Source organism: Gobio gobio (assembly GCF_949357685.1).
Source record: "Gobio gobio genome assembly, chromosome: 2".
Lineage (NCBI taxonomy): Eukaryota > Metazoa > Chordata > Actinopteri > Cypriniformes > Gobionidae > Gobio > Gobio gobio.
Genome location: NC_137098.1, coordinates 65482694 through 65503483, shown reverse-complemented (window position 1 = coordinate 65503483; position 20790 = coordinate 65482694). Strand labels below are relative to the sequence as shown.

General features: G+C 40.0%; 1 protein-coding gene across 1 annotated transcript; it reads right to left on the bottom strand.

Moving 5' to 3' along the window:
* Window positions 1–145: 145 nt before the first annotated feature.
* Window positions 146–18775, bottom strand: f13a1b (coagulation factor XIII, A1 polypeptide b). The gene is made up of 15 exons (XM_079810659.1): window positions 18631–18775; window positions 16144–16356; window positions 15209–15397; window positions 13482–13730; window positions 13246–13364; window positions 11040–11147; window positions 4383–4560; window positions 4119–4257; window positions 3924–4027; window positions 3753–3841; window positions 1857–2010; window positions 1480–1755; window positions 1225–1385; window positions 755–891; window positions 146–434 (listed from the first exon to the last, which is right to left on the bottom strand). The coding sequence occupies exons 2-15, from the start codon at window positions 16346–16348 to the stop codon at window positions 293–295; spliced, it is 2250 nt and encodes a 749-aa protein (XP_079666785.1). The 5' UTR covers window positions 16349–16356; window positions 18631–18775; the 3' UTR covers window positions 146–292.
* Window positions 18776–20790: the final 2015 nt, after the last annotated feature.

Genomic DNA, 20790 nt, shown 5'->3' with positions numbered 1-20790 from the left:
AGATTAATCTTTTTTTCCACAAGAAGTGTTGTGGGGTGACTTTTCTACTCTACCATCTTATGTATTTTATGGTCAAGAGAATTTTTTTTTTGATTGTTTATTATCTACGTGTTACAGAGTTATTACATAAAAGAAAACATATGGATAGATTGTAATAACTGTATTTTTGACAAAACAATATAATGCACTGGTAACATGCTTCAGTATGTTTATAGAGTACATGCTATATGCTGTGTTTCTCTTTGGTCAAAGACTACAGGCGTCTGTTTCTCAGCTTCATCCTCTGTGGTGTTCATGGTTGGATGGTGAGCTCAGTCTCTCCATACACCTGTCTGAGAGCAGCGCAGTCGAGGCTGGCCATCAGTTTAGTAGAGCCGGCCCGCCGGGGTCTGAATGTGTCCGTCCACGTTATAGAAGTGCCTGGAGAAATCAGACTGAAAAACACAATACACACACGTGTCAGAATGACACAAAACATGCAGTACAGACTTACGTTCATGCATTTGACAGATGCTTTTATCCAAAACAACTTGCATTGCATTAAAGGTATATTTTGATAAGTTCATGCATTCCCATGGTGTTGCAATGAATCTCACGAAAAACATTCACTCTTACAAAAAAGACGTTTTCTTGCACTGCACATTATTTTCAACATTAGTGTAATATGGTAATTTTAACATATATGTATTTTTATTTCAAAATATATGTAATATGTACAATTTCTATGTACTGGTGTCAGTCTAATAGTCTTCACCTGTATTGCTTGCGTTTCAAGGCCATGATTCCAGGACCCTCCATACGCAGATCCACATTATCCAGACTGAACTTGAACGGGTTGGTGAACTCGACAGACACGTCCATTTCCTCACTCACTCTTGGAGAACCGGTCACCTAAAGAGGGACATCGCAAAGAGCCAAGAGAGAGAAAGAGGAGAGACATGAACGAGTCTCTAACCTACCAGTAGAGGGCAGCAGATTCATTTACATTCAGGTGACAGACGCTTTTGTCCAAAGCAATTTACAGTACATTCAAACGAAACATTTTATCAGTATGTGTGTTCAATGGGAATAAAACCCATGACCTTGGCGTTGCTAGTGCCATCTTCTACCATTTGGGCTACGTGAACTCGGCTCTGTGGGTTTGTTTGATTAGTACAAAGTCAATTAAATCACTCATTTTCCAATCTTTCAATCATTTTGAGAGGTAACAGTGCGATGTCTGACCGTCACTATGAGTTTGGGATTGTGCATTGTGATGAGTTTCATCGCTGTTATGATCTGTCCCGTCTCTTTAATCTTTCCTGTGGCGATGATGTGGATGTTTCCCTGCTCCACCAGTTTGTGCATGTAGTCCTCACCGCGCACCAACACTTTCTCTTCCTTACCTATCGCCAGCAGGGGGAGCATTTAATGCAAGATGACTTTAAATAGAAGAAAATATATGCAACAATCATATTTTACTCTCAAATGTTTACTCACTCTGCAGTGGCTCTAGTTTGACTTTGGGGGTTTTAAACACGACCTCGCCGCTCGGGACTCCGGTATAATACACCACAGTCCCAGTAATGTACACGTCCATGGTGCGGCGCTGGTCGCTGCGGTTGTTAAACTGCAGTATCACGTCAAAGTTGTCTCCCACGCGGACGTCCAGATAAGGGATCTCCACATCCACATCACCCTGAGGAAGAGAAGCTTTCTCCCTCTGAGAGCCGAACTCCTCCGCCTTCTCCAGCACACGGCGCTCCTCTGGGGTTCCTGAGACAGGAGATGGGAATGAGGGAATGATTAGAACAGAAGCAGATTGCATGGTTAAGGTTGCATGCGCATTTATGATATCTCAGAGCAATCTCTCTTACCTTCAGGGAACTTGTATTGATTGGTGATGTCTCTGCGTCCGTCGTGCAGCACGGCTTTGGTCAGCACCATGCGGCCCACGTGAGTGGGATTCACCTTCACTACGTCCAGAGTGCCGTCTTTACGTCTACGATAGAAAACCACGTCACTGTTCACCTGCGGAAATCAACAGATAGAAATAGTGAGATGTACAGACATGGTTTAAAGTGGAAATGAAGCAGTCAGAGTTAACATTATTTAGTGAATGGATTTCCAAAAATATTTATGAAAACATTATATCACAAGAACGATGAATGTAACCATTTTAGGCAGCGGATTTGTGTTTGAATGTGCATTGGGAATGTGCATGCATGTGTGTCTGTTCTCCATTTCAGTAGCAGTTTTTTATAAAAACTGCATTTTTTTGGCCTCCCTTTTGACTTGTGACTTTCCAGTTTCTGTCTTTCCCTCTTTCTCTTTTACTATCTGTCCTCCACAGACTGTCTTTAAGCTGTCTCTCTACCGTTGTATCTGTTGAACTCAGGCAAGCCAACAATATTTTTATACATTTATTTCAAAAAGTGACAGAATGTAATGGGATGTATTCTTGAATGTAAATGTACCCAAATTATCCCAAAGGCTACTTTTTATTGGTATTTACACGTATTGTAAATAACATTTACATAATATTTAAGGCTTTTAATCCTCAGAGACCCAAGTATGGATATTGATGAATTATTTTTTATTTTGGTCCCCTTTAATGTGTCTTTAGGAAGGCACTAGTTATTAAAATAATTATGTTGTTGCTTATTTTGTTTTGGGGTTTTCAGGGTTGTACGATTTCACCAAAAAGTGCAAGTACTAGAAGCCTGTTCATGATCCTGAAATATTACTCACTGATTTTTATTATTATTATTATTAAATGGATAAAAGAACATTCCTACACCTCACTGACTAGCTTTATTCGTAGTTTTCACGTGATGTCACAGCGTTATAGAAGCGGCCATCAGGAGGGAAAAACAAAGCTTTCTTCCATTTTTACCAGCTTTATAGTCAGTATTAATGCAGTAAGACAGAAATATTAAAATACCAAATTCAATATGCACCTTATTGATGATGCATACTTTGTACAGGTAAGCAGATGAACGCAATATAAATGCTACACAAGGTTTCTCGTTTCCATCGAAAACCATTATAAACAAAATGCGTTCATATTCTGGGCTCGTCTGCTCGCCTAGTATGCAGAAATTCATCTTTTTATTTCACTGTTTTAGTACATTAAAACATTTCAAGGAAGGGTTGCACCAATAAGGATTAAGCATCTTTAGCCTGCTGTCTATTCACGTGCCTGCTACTCGATCAGCCATTTATCCGACAGTCTTTCTACATAGTTCATCTGTGGTTAAATTAAATCAACCTAAATTAAATCGATCCACCCTAAGTGTTTTTCACGTTAAGTGTTTTAGAACGTCCCACTGTTTTTAGTGATTGAAATACTGCAGCAGGAGCTGTATATGGATCACAAGTCCCAAAAGCCTGCATCTTGTTCACATATTTTTGTTTTTAAGATGGAAAATTGACAGGCTTGTGCTGCAGTTCTATGGCTGTTTTGCCCTCCAGGCCTCTGTGATGGTCACGTGACTGAAAACTAGAACAGTACCTGAATATACTTATAAAGGTTCATTTGATCTCTTTAAAACATCTTCCTTGTAAACTTGAAGGATAAAATTTGTCACCAGTGTTATGACACTTCAAATTCACTCCATTTTTTATGATTCAGGCATGCTAGGAAATTCAAATTATTAAAATTAAGTCATATTTGGTAAAAATGGTATTAATTACTTTAATGTTTTTCCATGGTTCTCTGATAGTTAAAGGTCAAAAGACTTCACATGGACTCATTCACAAGGTTATGTTACCTCAGCGAACACAAAGGGGGCATCAAACGGGTAGCAGATCTGGCCGTGTTTTATGGCAGCTACTGATGCAGGTCCGCACCTAAACATACCTGACAGAAGAACAGTCTCAATAACATCACAGAACAACAAACAGATACTGTGTGTGTATGTGCATTCATGTGTATGTCTTACCATCGCTCGTCTCCTGTGGTGTAGCATCCACAACCTGCCACCCCCCGAAGCCAGAAGGCAGATCGGGTCTCGCCATGTAGCACTCGTTCCAGCAATGATAATTCCTGCAGACAATGAAGCAAGACACTTTTATACTTTTAAAAACACGAGTAAGTCCTAGTCCTCATATTTTTGATTCCATAAAAGAGCACAAACCAGATGGAATCCTTGGTGCGGTTCCGGTCCAGTTTTCCGTTTTCGTCCAGAATGATGTCCATCTTCAGGTTGCCGTCATTGTCGTGGGCGGAGAAGAAGTTTGTCACGACCCTGCTGGGGATCCCAAGACAACGCAAGACTGTGGGGAAGGATAAGGGGGTAAAGTAAATACTGAGTAATCAAACCACTGACCATGTGACCGGTTCTTTAATGACTTGTCCTGGGACAGCATATAATGCAGCAGGGGATTCAGGGAATTCTTACAGGTGTTGAAGACGGCAGCGTAGACCCAGCACTGGGCGTAGCAGACCGGCGTTCCTTTGCTGCCAGCGTAGTCCAGGAGGATCTCCACACTGCCAGTCCAGGACGTCGGCGGGACGCCGTGTGTATAATCTCCACTCCAGCTTCCCACCAACACGCCGTCGTCATCACGGGAGTTCAGCTGTTTTGAGTGGGGGAAGACGTGGCGTCAGTAATAAGTTCATGAAGGTTGAAAAAGATGGCACACAAGCAATATATTAAAGGAAGTCTTGATTTTGTGTTTGGGTGTACTAGAATATGCTTGATTGTTCAAAAAACACATTATTTTTCCACATATTTGACATTATTACAGCTCCTCTCTCCCCAGTCTGGCCCAAAAAGCTGGTTAGTTCCTGTTTCGATGAAGCCCCTCCTTCCGGAAAAATACAAGATGCGCTGTGATTGGTTAGCTGGCCCAGTTTGTTGTGATTGGCACCGCTTAGCGCGTGATCGGGAAATGTCACGCCCCTTACCATACACTGTAAACCCTAACGCTCAAAATAATTAAGTGGTTTGAGTAGAGCCAACTCAAATTAAACAAATTAACCGACATAAATTAACTTAAGAGTATTTAGAACTTTCTTTTTCTTTTGAGTTCTCAAAACTGACACATTTTAAGTAATCTGAGTTGTTTCATTGTTTTGAGTTTTATGAACTTGTTTCTTTTAATTTAGATTGGGGGATTTCTATTTCCCAGCATGCTTTGCCATGACACTCAAAAGGCAGTTTTTTTTATTGCCTAACTTTTGTTTTGCCAACTTATTCGGGTTTGCAGTGTAACACTGGATGGCATCAATTTCAAACCAATTCAAGCCTGATTCAGACTTAAGAAAGTTAACAAACAAGAGGATCGTGCAGAACGGATTTCATGCACTGATTTCATGCAATTTTCCTAAGGGGCAGTGAACCGTCTTACAAAAGCGAGATATTATACAACCCCAAATCAGAAAAAGTTGGGACAGTATGGAAAACGCAAGAAAAATGTTTTTTCTAAATTAGATTTCTACATTTATTTTGACTTGTATTTCATTGCAGACAATATGAACACAAAATATTTCATGTTTTGTCTGGTCAACTTCATGTCATTTGTAAATATGCTTCCTTTCCTGTCATTCAGACCTGCAACACATTTAAAAAAAAGTTGGGACAGTAAAGCATTTACCACTTTGTAATGTTTCCATTCCTTTTCACAACACTTAAAAGATGTTTAGGGACTGAAGACACCAAGTGATGAAGTGTTTCAGGTGTAATTTTGTCCCATTCTTCCTGCAAACAAGTCTTAAGGTGGGCAACAGTACGGGGTCTTCGTTGTCCACACATTCTCTATTGGAGACAGGTCGGGACTGCAGGCAGGCCAGTCAAGTACCCGAACCCTCTTCCTCCACAGCCAGGACTTTGTAATGTGTGCAGAATGTGGTTTTGCATTGTCTTGTTGAAATATGCATGGACGTCCCTGGAAAAGATGTCTTCTTGAAGGCAGCATATTATGCTCCAAAATCTCTATTTACTTTTCAGCATTAATGGTGCCTTCACAGAAGTGCAAGTTACCTTTGCCAAGGGCACTGACACAACCCCATACCATGACAGACCCTGGCTTTTGGACTTGTTGCTGGTAACAGTCTGGATAATCCTTTTCTTCTTTGGTCCGGAGCACACGGCGTCCATTCCTCCCAAAAAATACCTCAAACACTGATTCATCTGACCACAGTACACGTTTCCACTGTGTGATGGTCCATCCCAGATGCCTCCGAGCCCAGAGAAGTCGACGGCGCTTCTGGACACTGTTAACATAGGGCTTCCTTTTGGCACAGTACAGTTTTAACTGGCATTTGTGGATGTAACTACGTATTGTGGTACTTGACAAAGGTTTGCCAAAGTAGTCCTGAGCCCATGTGGTGATATCGCTTATAGATGAATGACGATTCTTGATGCAGTGCCGCCTGAGGGATCGGAGATCACGGTTGTTCAGCTTAGGCTTGCGCCCTTGTCCTTTACGCACTGAAATTCCTCCAGATTCCTTGAATCTTTTAATTATGTTATGCACTGTTGAATGTGAAATATCCAAATCTCTTCCTATCTTTCTTTGAGGAACATTGTTTTTAAACATTTCAATAATTTTCTCACGTATTTGTTGGCAAACTGGCGATCCTCGGCCCATCTTTGCTCCTAAAGGATTAGACCTTTCTTGGATGCTGCTTTTGTACCAAATCATAATTACAATCACCTGTTGACATCACCTGTTTCAAATCACATCATTATTTAACCATTTTACCTCATTACTAGCCCTAAATTGCTCCTTTCCCAACTTTTTTTTAAATGTGTTGCAGGTCTGAATGACAGGAAAGGATGCATATTTACAAAGGCGAGCGGAGGCTTAGCCATTTGTTTACATCATAGCAACAACAAAAAACGTATAATTGGAACTGTTAATAGAATCCATTCTGATCCATTAAGATGGCGCCGCCGTGCTCGGTCGCCGTTCAGGTCGCTCCGCTAAGACTTTGCTTTTATTTATTATTCTACTCTCTTTTACTCTCTATTTTTTCCAACGGATCATCTGCTTTGATCTGTTACGACAGCAAAACACTTCTGGAAATTGGTTACCGCTACACTGACCTGTTTCAGGACACTTTCTCCAATCTTCCATCTGAGATTCGCCGGGACGCCGAGTTGAACAATGGCCACTCGAGTCGCAACGAAGATTCAAAAAACACCGCGGGAAACGCGCTGGGATCCGCAACAGACTGAGAAAAAGAGCATTCAGTCCTCCTCTCCCGAGCATTTTGCTCGCAAATGTCCAATCCTTGGAGAATAAGATGGACGATCTTAGAGCCAGGATAAGTTTTCAACGGGACATGAGAGACTGCAACATCTATTGTCTGTCCGAAACATGGCTCACGCCAGCGGTCCCGGATACAGCCGTGACGCCGTCCGAGAACTTCTCTGTTTTTCGGATGGACAGAACAGCCGAGGCCGGGAAATCTAAAGGCGGTGGAGTGTGTTTCATGATAAACAAGAAATGGTGCGATCCTAGGAACATCTCCATTCTTTCGCGATCCTGCTCGCCTCACTTGGAACATTTAACTCTCATGTGCCGGCCTTTCTACCTACCGAGGGAGTTTTCCTCGGTCATCGCCACTGCCGTTTATATTCCACCACAGGCAGACACGGGGCTGGCTCTATCTGCCCTCCATGATGTGACCAGCGGCTTCATAAACAAACACCCCGACGCTGCTTTCATCGTCGCGGGTGATTTTAACAAAGCTAACCTAAAGAAAGTATTGCCAAACTTTCACCAGCATGTCTCCTGTCCCACACGAGGAGCAAACACACTGGATCATTGCTACTCTCCGTTTAAGAACGCCTACAAAGCTCGTTCACAGCCAGCTTTTGGCAAATCGGACCATGCCGCCATTTTCCTCACACCGGAATATAAACAAAGGCTCGTTCAAGAGCCCCCGGTGAGGAGGGAAGTCAAACGCTGGTCATCCCATTCAGAGATCACGCTACAGGCAGCTCTTGATGACGTCGACTGGGACATGTTCCGCGCGAGTTCTGAAGACGTCAGCGAGTTCACAGAAGCGGCGCTCTGCTTTATCAACACACTGACAGAGCAAGCCACACAAACAATAACTATAACGTCCTTCCCTAATCAGAAACCGTGGGTGGACAGTTCAATCCGCACTGCAGTTAACACGCGCACTATCGCGTACAATGCCGGTCTCCAAACGGGGGATATGAGGGAGTACAAAGCTTCATGTTACGCCCTCCGGCGCGCCGTTAAAGCCGCAAAACTCCGCTATAAAGACCGAGTGGAATCTCATTTCCAACTCAACGACTCCCGGCAGATGTGGCAGGGACTGAGGACCATCTGTGCTTTTGGAACTAAATCCTCTGCAGAGGTGAGAGCTGATCCGTTGCTGGTGAACGAGCTAAACTCTTTCTACGCTCGCTTTGATGGTAATCGCGGCAGCGCGACTCCGGCGAGTGACGCGTCAGAGAGAGTCCCTCAGAGCAGCAACGGTCACGTGATCTCTGTCTCGGAGGACGAGGTTCGGAGGGCACTCAAACGTGTGGATGTCAGGAAAGCTGCTGGGCCGGATGGTATTTCAGGTCGTGTTCTGCGGTCCTGTGCTGATCAGCTCGCAGGGCTCTTTACATCCATATTTAACGAGTCCCTTGCTACATCTGTTGTCCCCACCTCCTTCAAACGATCCTCTATCATCCCTGTACCTAAGATCAGTAAACCCTCTTGCCTAAATGACTATCGTCCAGTGGCTCTCACATCTTTAGTCATGAAGGTCTTTGAGAGACTCATTAAAAACAACATTTGCTCCTCCATTCCTGACACTTTGGACCCTCTTCAGTTTGCCTATCGTCCCAATAGATCGACTGAAGATGCCATCTCTCACGTCCTTCACTCCTGCCTCACTCACATCGACAGCAAAAGTGGGAACTATGTCAGGCTGCTATTTATTGACTATAGCTCAGCCTTTAACACCATAGTTCCCATTAAGCTAACACACAAACTCCTGGATCTAGGCCTGAATTCTTCTCTCTGCCTCTGGATTGAAGATTTCCTCACTGGCAGACCCCAGGCGGTGAGAGTAGGCCAGTTCACCTCCACCTCCATCACCCTGAGTGTGGGAGCTCCACAGGGCTGTGTGCTGAGTCCCCTGCTCTACTCTCTCTACACCCATGACTGTTTGTCCACACACAGCTCCACCTCGATCATCAAGTTTGCTGATGATACTGTTGTCCTGGGTCTCATCTCCAACAACAATGAGACGGCATACTTGGACGAAGTGGAGCAACTGACATCATGGTGCCAGGACAACTGTCTCTCTCTGAATGTTAACAAGACCAAAGAACTGATTGTGGACTTCAGGAAGAGACAGCATCGGTCATACTCCCCTCTCATGATCAGCGGGACACCGGTAGAGAGAGTGAGCAGCTTCAAATACCTGGGTGTGAACATCTCCGAGGATCTGACCTGGACTACACACATCCAGACACAGGTGAAAAAAGCCAGGCAAAGACTGTACCACCTGCGCCAGCTGAGGAAATTCAGGGTTTCACCAGCCATCCTGAAAACTTTCTATCGAGGGGCGATAGAAAGTGTCCTGACTCAGTGCATCACAGCGTGGTACGGGAACAGCACCAGTCACGATTCCAAAGCCCTGCAAAGAGTGGTGCGCTTATCCGAGCGCATCTCAGGCTCAGCTCTCCCGTCTCTGCAGGACATCTACACCAAACGCTGCAGAGGTAGAGCTACTAAAATCATCAGAGACATTAATCACCCTGCAAACTCTCACTTCACCCTGCTGCCATCTGGTAAGCGCTTCCGTAGCCTGATGGCAAAGACTGAAAGACTCAGGAGGAGTTTCTTCCCCCAGGCCATCAGACTCCTGAACTCAGTCACGTGACTTCACTTCACCCCCGCGCACACATAAACATCCAGTTTAAACATTAACATCCACATACTGCCATTGCACTGCACTTTACTTTCCTATTGTTACTGCGTAACAACCTGTAATAAACCTTGCACATTATACTTCTTTATATATACATATATATATATTTATGTTAACCACTTATTTCTAAGTCTACAGTTTATCTCACTTATCATATCCACTTATTTTTTTATATTTTTATATTTTAATTTTTATATTTTAATTTTTATCTTATTTCCTATTTTTATCTTTTACTTGATTTATTTATAATTCTACTTATGTTAATACTTTTTATTCTAATTTTATTCTATTTCTATTTTAATTTCTTGTAACTGTTATTTGCACTGTCCATGGAGCGGACCTGTTTACATTTCACTGCCAGTTGTATATTGTGTATATAACTGTGTATGTGACAAATAAAACTCTTGAATCTTGAATCTTGAATCTCTTGAGAAAACGCAACTACAAATAATAAGACATACTTACAAGTTGTAATCCACAAACAACATATTGTCCCGACAAAATGGGAACTGCTCAATTTCAGGAGAAAATTATGTGCATAGCCTGCAGTGTATCTTAGTTTCTAGAAGCTGTTCTCCGTAAAATGTGCAGCACACAGATAAACGTTGGGGTTATAATGTTCAGGAACAGTGTTTAAAATAGATTAACCACTCTAAGTTTGTCAGCCTTAGGAAGGTCAAACAAATGAGTTTTGGAAACGGGGTGGAAAACATCTCTTTGACATAGCAACAGCTCAACAAGGCCTCGCCCCCTTTTTGCGTATTCTGTGGGCGGGGATTATTTAAATGAGTAACACTGTGACTTCATAAGATCCGGAAACACATTGTAGTCCAAACGAGTCGTTCATTGTAGTTCTTGAATAGTTGTAGTTGTTGAATAAAATATCTCTCTTTGGAGTGGACTTTGTAACCTTGCAGATCTTGTCTTAATGTTTAATGTCAAACAGCAACATTACACACTAACTAAAGTTAAAAAAGTGAAAAAGCATAATAGGATCCCTTTAATCAAGCCTTTACAAAGCTGTGCTTTCTGTCAAAACATGACAGTTTGATGCTTTACTGTTAACTGAGAGCATTTACTCTCATAAGAAGTCTCATTATTCTCACAAGAAGGTTAAAAATAATAATTAAGTGAATCAATTTCTCACCATGGCTGAGGCAACGCGGGTCACTTTAATAACATCACCACGATTGGTCAGCGGCATATCTGCTTTATCCAGAATGAACAGACAGGCATCCAGGACACCAAACTCAAACTAAAAAACAAATAAAATACAGAAAATTGCATCAATTCTAATTATAAATTAAAAATAGTACAGCCTTCTAAATAGGGATATGCAATATATTTTTTAAGATAATTCTGTCAAATCCAAATAAGCTTTCCAGATCTTTATTGGAAAGTTTTTTAAACATAGTTTTTAAAAATAATTTTTGCACATGCACCTGTGGAGCAGTCCGTAAGACACTGGCAGTTTATAGTTGGTAGACAATTAATGTCACAGTTTCCAATAACTCAGGACACTAAAGAGATCTTTCTACTGTCTCTGAAAAACACCAGGAGAAAGATGCTCTGGGTCCCTGATCACATGTGTGAACCTGCCATAGTCCTGCTGCAGGAGGCATGAGGACTGCAGATGTGAATAGAGCAATAAACTGCAATGTCTGTAATGTAAAATACCTAAGACAGGGAGAAAGGAAGGACAGCCGATCGTCCTTGCAGTGCCAAACCGTCCCCCTATAAGTGTTCAAGAACTTGCAAGTGCCTTGGTGGAAGAGTGGAGTACCATCTCACAGCAAGAGCTGGCAAATCTCCTGCAGCCCATGAGGACGACATGCACTTTAGCAATTAAAGCAGCTGGTGTCACACCACATCCTGACTGATACTTTTGATATAGACTCTCGCCCTGTTCAGGGACTCATTATTCCATTTCTGTTCATCAAATATCCGTGAAATTTGTTCCGTTAATATTTCAGTATTTCACTTTTTATATTCATATAAATATTTACACATAATAAGAAATTTGCTAGGGGGGAAAAAAAACCTGTTAAAAGTGGGAGGACCAATTTGGTTTATTAGATGCATATCAGATAACATTTTAGAGTTAACATTTTGGCACTTCCGGTTCCCTCGTCCCGAAGTCAATGGGTTTTTAAATGGGATTTTGTTTAAATGGCTGAAATAAGGTCTGTGATGCTCAAGCTCAATACACTTTCACGTTTTATTCTACAACATAAAATACACCAGTATTACCCCACTCGTGATTTTTTTTAAAGCTTGTTATGTGTCTTGAAAAAGGCGGTTTCTACAAGTGCCTAAATGGGACAACAGAGGCTCCGATTAAACGTCATCACGCCGAACAGGTAACCTCAGTTCACTTACTGCCTCATTATGCTTATAATTGTGCTCTTTTAGGCTAAATTATGCTGAAGTAGTCTAACTCAAACATTCTGGGAAAATGCTTTGAGATACAAAACTGAAAGCTAAGCTTAGGGATGGTGACGTTGAGGTAGAGCGACCATGGTGTAGTTCATTTCTAGTCCACCTTTAGCCTGTAACTTCTGGTGACTGCAGTTAGGCTTCAAAATTCATGAAAGTTGTGTTCATCTGTAAAAAATGATCTTGGTGGACAAAACGTTTAAGTATCATAAACTTTTGTTGATCAATGCTTTGAGATTTTTTTTGCAATAATTCAGAAGCCTATGGGAAAATCCTATTGGGTTTTTGTCAAGGGTACCAGTGCGATGTAAACTGCTGACTGGCCTACAAAGTGACGTCATATCTGGACTACTCTATTACAGATTTGTTTATGATCAGTATAGCTCAATATTGAATTGTGCATGCATATTTTTCTGTTTATACATTTAGATTCGTTGTCATCATCTAACGTTCACTAAATGTTAATTCTTACAAATACCTATATTTAATAACACTATTAAATGTAACCTTTAGCAACTGATGATGGCACGGGTTGAACTTTGGTTGACCAATCCCCAGAAAGGGGCATTTCATTCGCTCTCACATCTACCCCTGAACCTTAAAGTGAAAAATCAAGCCAAATTCTTGCTTCTTTAAAAAAAAAAAAAAAAAAACGAATAAATGTGCAATATTCTTGTTTTTCCATTTTCAATATTACATAAAAAAATGATTGGACTCATACATGGACCGTACACGGACCTAAATAACTATTATAGCCATGCGTCCTTTCATAAATGATGTAAGACACATTAATTTTGCAGGCAGTCATGTGGTTATTCTTGAATTGTTTCCCACACCTATTATAAATATGCAATCAAACACATCAATCAACAGAGAAAGCAAACATTTAAAGCAGCCGCAGCAAATGTGATGCACACCTGTCCGTAGTTCCAGGCACGTTCGGACACATCGTCATATGCTCCATGATAGATGATCCCCAGCTCGTTCATAACACACTCTTCACGCTCCTCCTCATCATCCAAGAACACGGCATCAGCTTTCAAAGAAACATCACTTTGGTGTCATGGCTTATTGCTTCTTTTTCCCTAACACATGTACTGACACAATTTTCCAAATGTGGAATAATATAGTATAAAACAGAAGATTCTCCCACCTGTTGACCATGGGTTAAAAAGGACGTAGACGTCCCTGCTCGGGTCCCTCGTGGTCCTGCGGATGCCGTAGGGCGTCACCACACCGATATACATCATGTACTTTCCCACAATGCACTCTGGTGAGGGTGTGATGCCCATTGTGACAACATTCTCGCTGGTCTCGATGACCCGACCCCTCCAAACACTCTGTCGCTCCGCAGTGGGGAAGACGGGAATGTAGGTGCCCTTGCTGTACTGAGGACTTGGTCCTAGTGCACAACAACAATCACACTAAAATATTTAGTATTACAAGTTTCCTCATGGTATATACACTACTGTTCAAAAGCTTGTGGTTGGTAAGTTTTTTGAATGATGCTCACAGAGGCTGCATTTATTTGATCAAAAATACTGTAATATTGTGAAATATTATTACAATTCTGTTCTAATTGAAAATTTTAAAGTGTAATGCATTCCTGTGATCAAAGCTGTATTTTCAGCATCATTCCTCCAGTCTTCAGTGTCACATGATCCTTCAGAAATCACTCTAATACAATGAACTAATGCTCAAGAAACATTTTCAAAAAGTTTGCCTGGTCTGTTTGTTACAACCGTTTTCCAGTAAACAGAACCTTGCACAACCAGCCTTCCAGTTGACTTCCTTCAGCTCGTGTGCTCGGTTTCCTTAAATTTCAGTGCCAGTGTGCAAATATCTGGATGTGTTAAATATTCTCAAGAAACGAGAAGGGAAAGTGATGATGGTGCTCAGAAGTTGCAGAATAATGACATCTCTTGTGAAATTTCACTGTCAAATGCATGCAGAAAATGCACAGTGAAATACATTTATTGCTTTGCTGGACAATTTACCTCTTTAAATAATTCTTAGATATTGCAAAAGGGGGAAACTGATCATTTAAGCAGAAGGAAGCTGCAAAAAAACATGTACAAAATATGAAAAAAGTTCCAATGGGGGGGTGGGGTTCACAGCGATGCCATAGTAGAACCATTGGTTCACCAAAGTGATCAGTTCTAAAAAGAATCTTTTTTTCTTTGTGCGAAGAACTTTCTTAAAATCTAAAGAACCATCAATGCCAATATAGAACTTTTTTAACTACTTATGCTAATTTTTGGGGATTTCATTTATACGGGATATACTGTGTATATGTATGTGCATGGGAAGCTTTTCAATTTGGGTAAGCCGCCAATTCCAGGCGGAAATGGTCCCAGAGTAATTTAGTGTAAATAAGTCACTTTGTGTAAAACAAATGCCAAAGTGATGCACATCTAGAAAGTAGAGACTCTAAGCTCTCAAATTGTACCACATATGAGGCCAGAGCTCCTCCACAGACATTTAAAATTTAAAGTATATCCTTGATGATGTGATTCCGGACCCTTATCAAGGAATGCAGAGTTTAAGAGGTTAAGAGTGAAGTCTGTGCTGTTTGTAAAAGTCTGAAGTTACGGCTTTATTTCTCATTAATTTAGCCACTGTATCAAATAAACACCTAGGGTTGTGTTTGTTCTCTTCTAAAAGGGTGGAAAAATAAGCAGAACTAGTAGTTTTTAAGGCCTTTATATGCAATGATGCTTTCCTTCCACAAAATGTGAAATACCTCTAGTTTTGTTTTCTTCCAGCTACTTAAGTACAGTAGCTGACTTCATTACTGTCCACCACTGGGCAAAAGTATTGTGAACGTGTTCATTTCAGACGTCTCAGCCTCAAGTACTCCTGAATTCTCTGAGGACTCACCTATGACAAACTCAACAGCAAACTTGTCTTGGGCCGGTTTGTAGGGCCGATCGAAGGTGATCTTGATCTGGAACTCTTGAGCCCGACGCACAATGAGGGAGTCGCTGGAGTACAGGTACGTGTGATGCCCTTCTTTATTGGTCCCTTGAGATTGTTTGAGCACATCAACATCCCAGATATCAAGATACTCTGAGGAACAGAAACAGGACTGTCAACATGTTAAAGGCTCAACGGTAAATCATAGCCTTTTTTACTATACAATACTAAACAGTGGCCTGAGTCTCTCACAGAGGATGTCTTTCATCTCTTTATCACTGGGGGTTTGAAGGGAAGAGGGTGACAAAAAAAGTCAAGATGTTACAAGATAAAAGTGGTGCGTTTCCTGCAATAACTGTTATCACTGGGACAAGAGCTCACTGCTATCTGGTGGAAACAGTAAACATGGAGGATCAGGATATTTGTCTCTGCTTTTCAGTTGAGGCCTTTTGACTAGATAAGACCAAGACAATATTTTAGTAAACACAGCCTTTCCGTCTAATGTTGCAAACCGCCCAAATATGGGTCACTCTCAGGAAACGCTCAGTGTCTGCATGAATTACTGATAATAATTATACTGATAATGAATTTTTTTTATAATGCAAAAGATCCTTTCAAAACAAAAAAAAATTCATTTTAATAATATTTGTTTATATAAACCAATTTTCATGTCCCTATTCATCACCGTTACATTTTATTGGGTTATGCATGAAAAATAAGCTTTAACTGAAAATATTTTATCATGCTTTATATGTAGTTCATGTTAAATGCTTTATTCATTTTCAGAAGAAATGCAGAATTTATGTGATGTTAGGACATCCACCAATAGCAAACCACACCCAACCCATCAAGCCCCGCTCTTAACAAAAAAGGTAAAGTACAGGTTTTCTCATTCTCACCATTGAGTGGTGGTGGTCCTCGGGGCAGTAACATGAAGGGCTCAAACTCCTCCATTTTCCCCTCTTGTTGATTAGAGCTGACTTTGGCTCCTGCACTGCGTCCGCGGTGGGACACGCGTTTGGGGCGTACGGCAGGTGGGGCGGCGGGGGTCGGGTTCTCTGGAGCCTCTTGATCAGCCATGGCAGGTACTGCTGGGGTGGTCATTTAAACTGCTAAACTCAGAAATAGCACATATAGGTCAGCTGAACACATTGCATAGACTTCAATGATAAAAGAGCTTCCTCTTTAGTTTACACATCCTTGCATTTTTATAATGGGCTGCACAGGAAGTGTGTCATTTATGACATCTGTTATGCATTGAGGATGCATGCGCACAAAGACAAACTTAAAGCATGTGCTTCAGCACAGTTTTATTGCAGGATTTTGGCCTTTCTTCCTTTAATTTATTGCAGCATATGAAAAGTCCAATGTAGAAACGTAAGATAGACTAATGAGTAAGATGCAGTTTGGCTTTTCTTTCTTTCTGTCATTCTTTGAAAAAGTGGCAACACTTTACATTAAGGTTTGTTAACTATGTTCCACAGTACTACAGTTGTTAACAATACTTCTACAGAAGTTATTAATCTTAGTTGATGGTCATTTTTTACATTGACTAATACATTTCTAAAATCCAAAGTTGTATTTTTTAACATTAGTTATTGCACTGGGGACTAACATGAACAATTACATTTACTAACGTTAACAAATATGAATAAATGCTTTAAAAATATATATTGCTCATGTTTGTTATTGCAATAACTAACATTAATAAATCTAGAAAATTCTAACAAAAAACTTGTGGAAATAAGTTGACTTGCTTACAACTGTAAAAAAATTAAATGTTGTTCATTAAAGTTGCATTTGTTTTTTCTTCCCTATTGTGACGTATATATCTGAGTGAAACGGCTTCTTGAACAAGAATAAATGTAGGGCGGGGCTTGATTTTGCCTGTGGGGAATTGATTGGATGGGTGAGGTTTGCTATTGGTGAATCTCATGTGAGTGACAGGTTGCCCCGCCCTCATGCCAATAAATACATCATCAGAGAAGAGATGTCGTTGCAAGAGGAAGGTTAAACAAAAAGCCCTGAATGTGCAGGACATCCAGACTTAAAACTGTGGCATGGTGTCAGAGAAATTCACTAAAATGTAATGTCCTCATATTCGTGGACAGTGGCACCCAGGAGGATAAATCATTTATAATACATATTACACTGTGATTTTAAGAACACAAACATATGGGACTAAGTCCAGTGTGAGTTTTTAAATGACACCTTGTGGTTCTCTCTTTGGTGCTATGAATGCTTCTGAAGGGAGATTTAAAAAAGAAAATCAACTGGCAGGCAAAATTTTGCCATCCAATAGCATGACATTTAAACGTGGAAAGCGTATTTTTATGATAGGCTGCACAATGGCTGCTTTTACACTGGCAAAATATGTCACCACAGACACACAAACACCTGCGTGATGATGATTACATAAACTGGGCGTCTCCTGGACTGAGGTGTGATGTTTGAGGAGATGTTTGTCCTGCTGAACCCCACCGGAGCCGTGAGGAACACAGTGAAGTCTCTGTTCGCTTACTGAACCACTTAAACACATGGCTGAACACACTTTTCCACACTTTATCTTGGCGTGGTAAACTACACGGAAAAATATATTACAGCTGATTTAAAAAAAAAAAAATGTTGTCAAGATTGTTTTCTGTGGTTACCACGTAGATATAAAACAGATGGGGCACATATTAAAATAGTTACGTTTTGCAAACTACACAGAAAATTGGCCCTGCATGTAAACACTCACAGACTTCTCAAACACACACAATGCACTTGCACACACAAACCAAAATACAAAATACAAATACATCAATCTCTTAAAATAACTTCACAATCAAAACACTAATATATTATAACATACAGTATTATTAACCAATTTTATGAACACACCTTATTGACAAAAAGTTGGATGTAGGCCTATTTAAATAATTGGAAATATACACTACCGTTCAAAAATTTGAGCTCAGGATGACCATTTTAAATAAGATATTAATACTTTTATTCGACAAGGAAGGATGCATAATAAATTCATCAAAAGTGACAGTAAAGTATAATACTACAAAATATTTATTTTTCAAATACATCACATTTTAACTTTCTATGCATCAAAGAATCCAGAAAAAAGAAAATGAACCATAAATGTTTCTTGAGCATCACATCATATTAGGATGATTTCTGAAGGATCATGTGACACTGAAGACTGGAGTAATTATAATTTCATTTTGAATTGTTATTTTGAATTGTAAAAATATTTCACAATATTGCTGTTTTTTACTGTATTTTTGATCAAATAAATGCAGCCTTAATAAGCACTCAAACTTTTGAACAGTAGTTGTCAATTTCCATCTCCAGGAGTTAACTCTTTACTATTAAATATGTCGAAATGTACTAACCTGGTTTATGTTTAGGTAGAAATGCGGCACTGGTCTGCAGACACTGGAAGCCGGAGTCTGGGATCACATCAGGACGACTTCTGCCCTCTCTTTTATATGGGGCTGGAATAACAGTGTGTGTGTGTGTGTGTGTGTGTGTGTGTGTGTGTGTGTGTAGCATCACACATCTGAAACCTCATGGTGGGCGTGTCTATGTATGCAGATTAGCATGACATTCTAAAAGCAGAGGGTGTGTAGTGTATGTGTGAGATTAGAGTGGAAGTGCAAACTACTGCGTGTGTGTGAGTCTGTGTGGCTTGTAGTGAACAGAAATGCGACCAAGTAAAGACACAAGTGTGGAATGTCACATCCTTCTTGTTTGACACCGACTCAAAGCACACAGAGACACTTTACAATCATCGACAAAAAATATTAAAAGTTTAATCTTTTTATTTTGTCGTAGCAAAACTTGCAAAATCTAGATTGCTGTGCAGACAAAACATAGTAACTTTCAACAAAAATGATCATTTTACTGAAATATAACTCAAATCGGGTCTCTTAGATTGTGATTGAATCCTGTGAAGGACAGTTTTGGCCAATCCTGCACAGATAATATATCATAATTCACTCAAATTTGCTATTTTTCTCATTTTCAGTGCATCAAAGTTACTGCATATTGCATATAAGAGCTGCTATATGTTATTATACACTGTAAAAAATGATTGTGATTTTAACGGTATTTTACTGTAAAAATGCTACGGTGAAAAACAGTTAATTGGTTAACAGAAAGTATCCGTACTATATACGGTGAATAACTGTAATAGATCTAACCTTACATTTCATTTAATTTTACAGTAAAATACCGTTAAATTTACAGTTTTTGGAAGTGAAAAAGAACAAGTCATTGTGTAATTTACAGTGGAAAACCCGTAAATTGACATTCCCAGAATTCCCAGCGTGACACTTCGCATTTGATGTATTTTCATTACAATAACTATGTTTCTTCTTTGTTTTTTCTAATCAGCTATGTACATTAGGGTTTTATGTTAAATCTGATGTTGTTAAATTAATGTTTATTGCATTTTTTAAATTTAAGTTTTACCATGATGGTGTTTAGTGTTTGTGTGAATGACATAAGCACCTTCTATATATTACTATTGTTCTCTTAAAAGCTGCTTTTGATTAGCTTTGATTCATCACATGATTCTCATCACCACTGTGATTGGTGGTTGTCTGTATATATCAAAGATACATAACAGATATTAGTATTTCAATAGGTTGGTAATTTAACATTATTTCAGTTAATGAAATATGTGGGGTTTTTTTTACCGTAAATTTTACGGGGATTTTTTTTACAGTGTAAGCCCTGATCTAATGTTAAATAAACAGCCGGATGTAAATTTAACTGAGCAAACTCGTCAGTTTAGCATAGCAGTGACATAGATATCACGGAATCCCAATGTTGAATTCACATGTTTAAAATGTTAAATTTACTCAACAAACTTGTTCACTTCAGTGTAACAATGATGTTAATATTACTGAAATCCAATGTTAAATATACATGTTTAAAATGTAAAATTCACATGCAACTCCGTAAGTATGTTTACGGTTTGATGTCATTTTTACAGTAATGTTCTGGTAACCACAGCTGCCGGTATTTTTCCGTAGAAACAACGGGATTTTTTTTACAGTGTACTGAAAAATTCCCTAATATGTAGCCTCTTTGCTTCCCAGTAAAAACATCTAGATATCCTTAAAGCAGGATATATTCACCTGAGGAGCAAAACATGATGCAGTGGGATATTAAGACTTGTTCTCAGAGCATTTCATCTTGTTCCATTTTCTAATATGCATTTTGCACTGCATTGTGGTTCTTATGGGTAGTTTGAGTCATTGCTTCAGGCGTTCTATATGGAAAAAAATCTCGTTTTGCCAACGTTTCTGAGGGGAAACACGCTGTTCAGACCCCTTCGGATGCTTTGGGAGACTCTGAGTCACGGGCATGAGCTCACCTTTAGATTGGAGAACAGGCAACTTTCTTTCACCATGAACTTTAATGGAGAAGATGTAATGCCTTGGTACAATACGAGTGCTTGTCAAAGTTACATCTAGTTGCATAACGGCTTATGAATGGGCTTTTCATTCAACTTTTTGGTGGGCCAAAACTAGCAGGTCATGTTA

Bases quoted from the DNA above. Each gene is read 5' to 3' on its own strand.
- f13a1b (XM_079810659.1), bottom strand. From the start codon at position 16,348: ATGACCACCCCAGCAGTACCTGCCATGGCTGATCAAGAGGCTCCAGAG. The intron at 15,398-16,143 runs GTGAGAATGAGA...TCTGTTCCTCAG, and splicing joins AGGACCACCACCACTCAATG to AGTATCTTGATATCTGGGAT. The intron at 13,365-13,481 runs GTGGGAGAATCT...TTTCTTTGAAAG, and splicing joins TTTTAACCCATGGTCAACAG to CTGATGCCGTGTTCTTGGAT.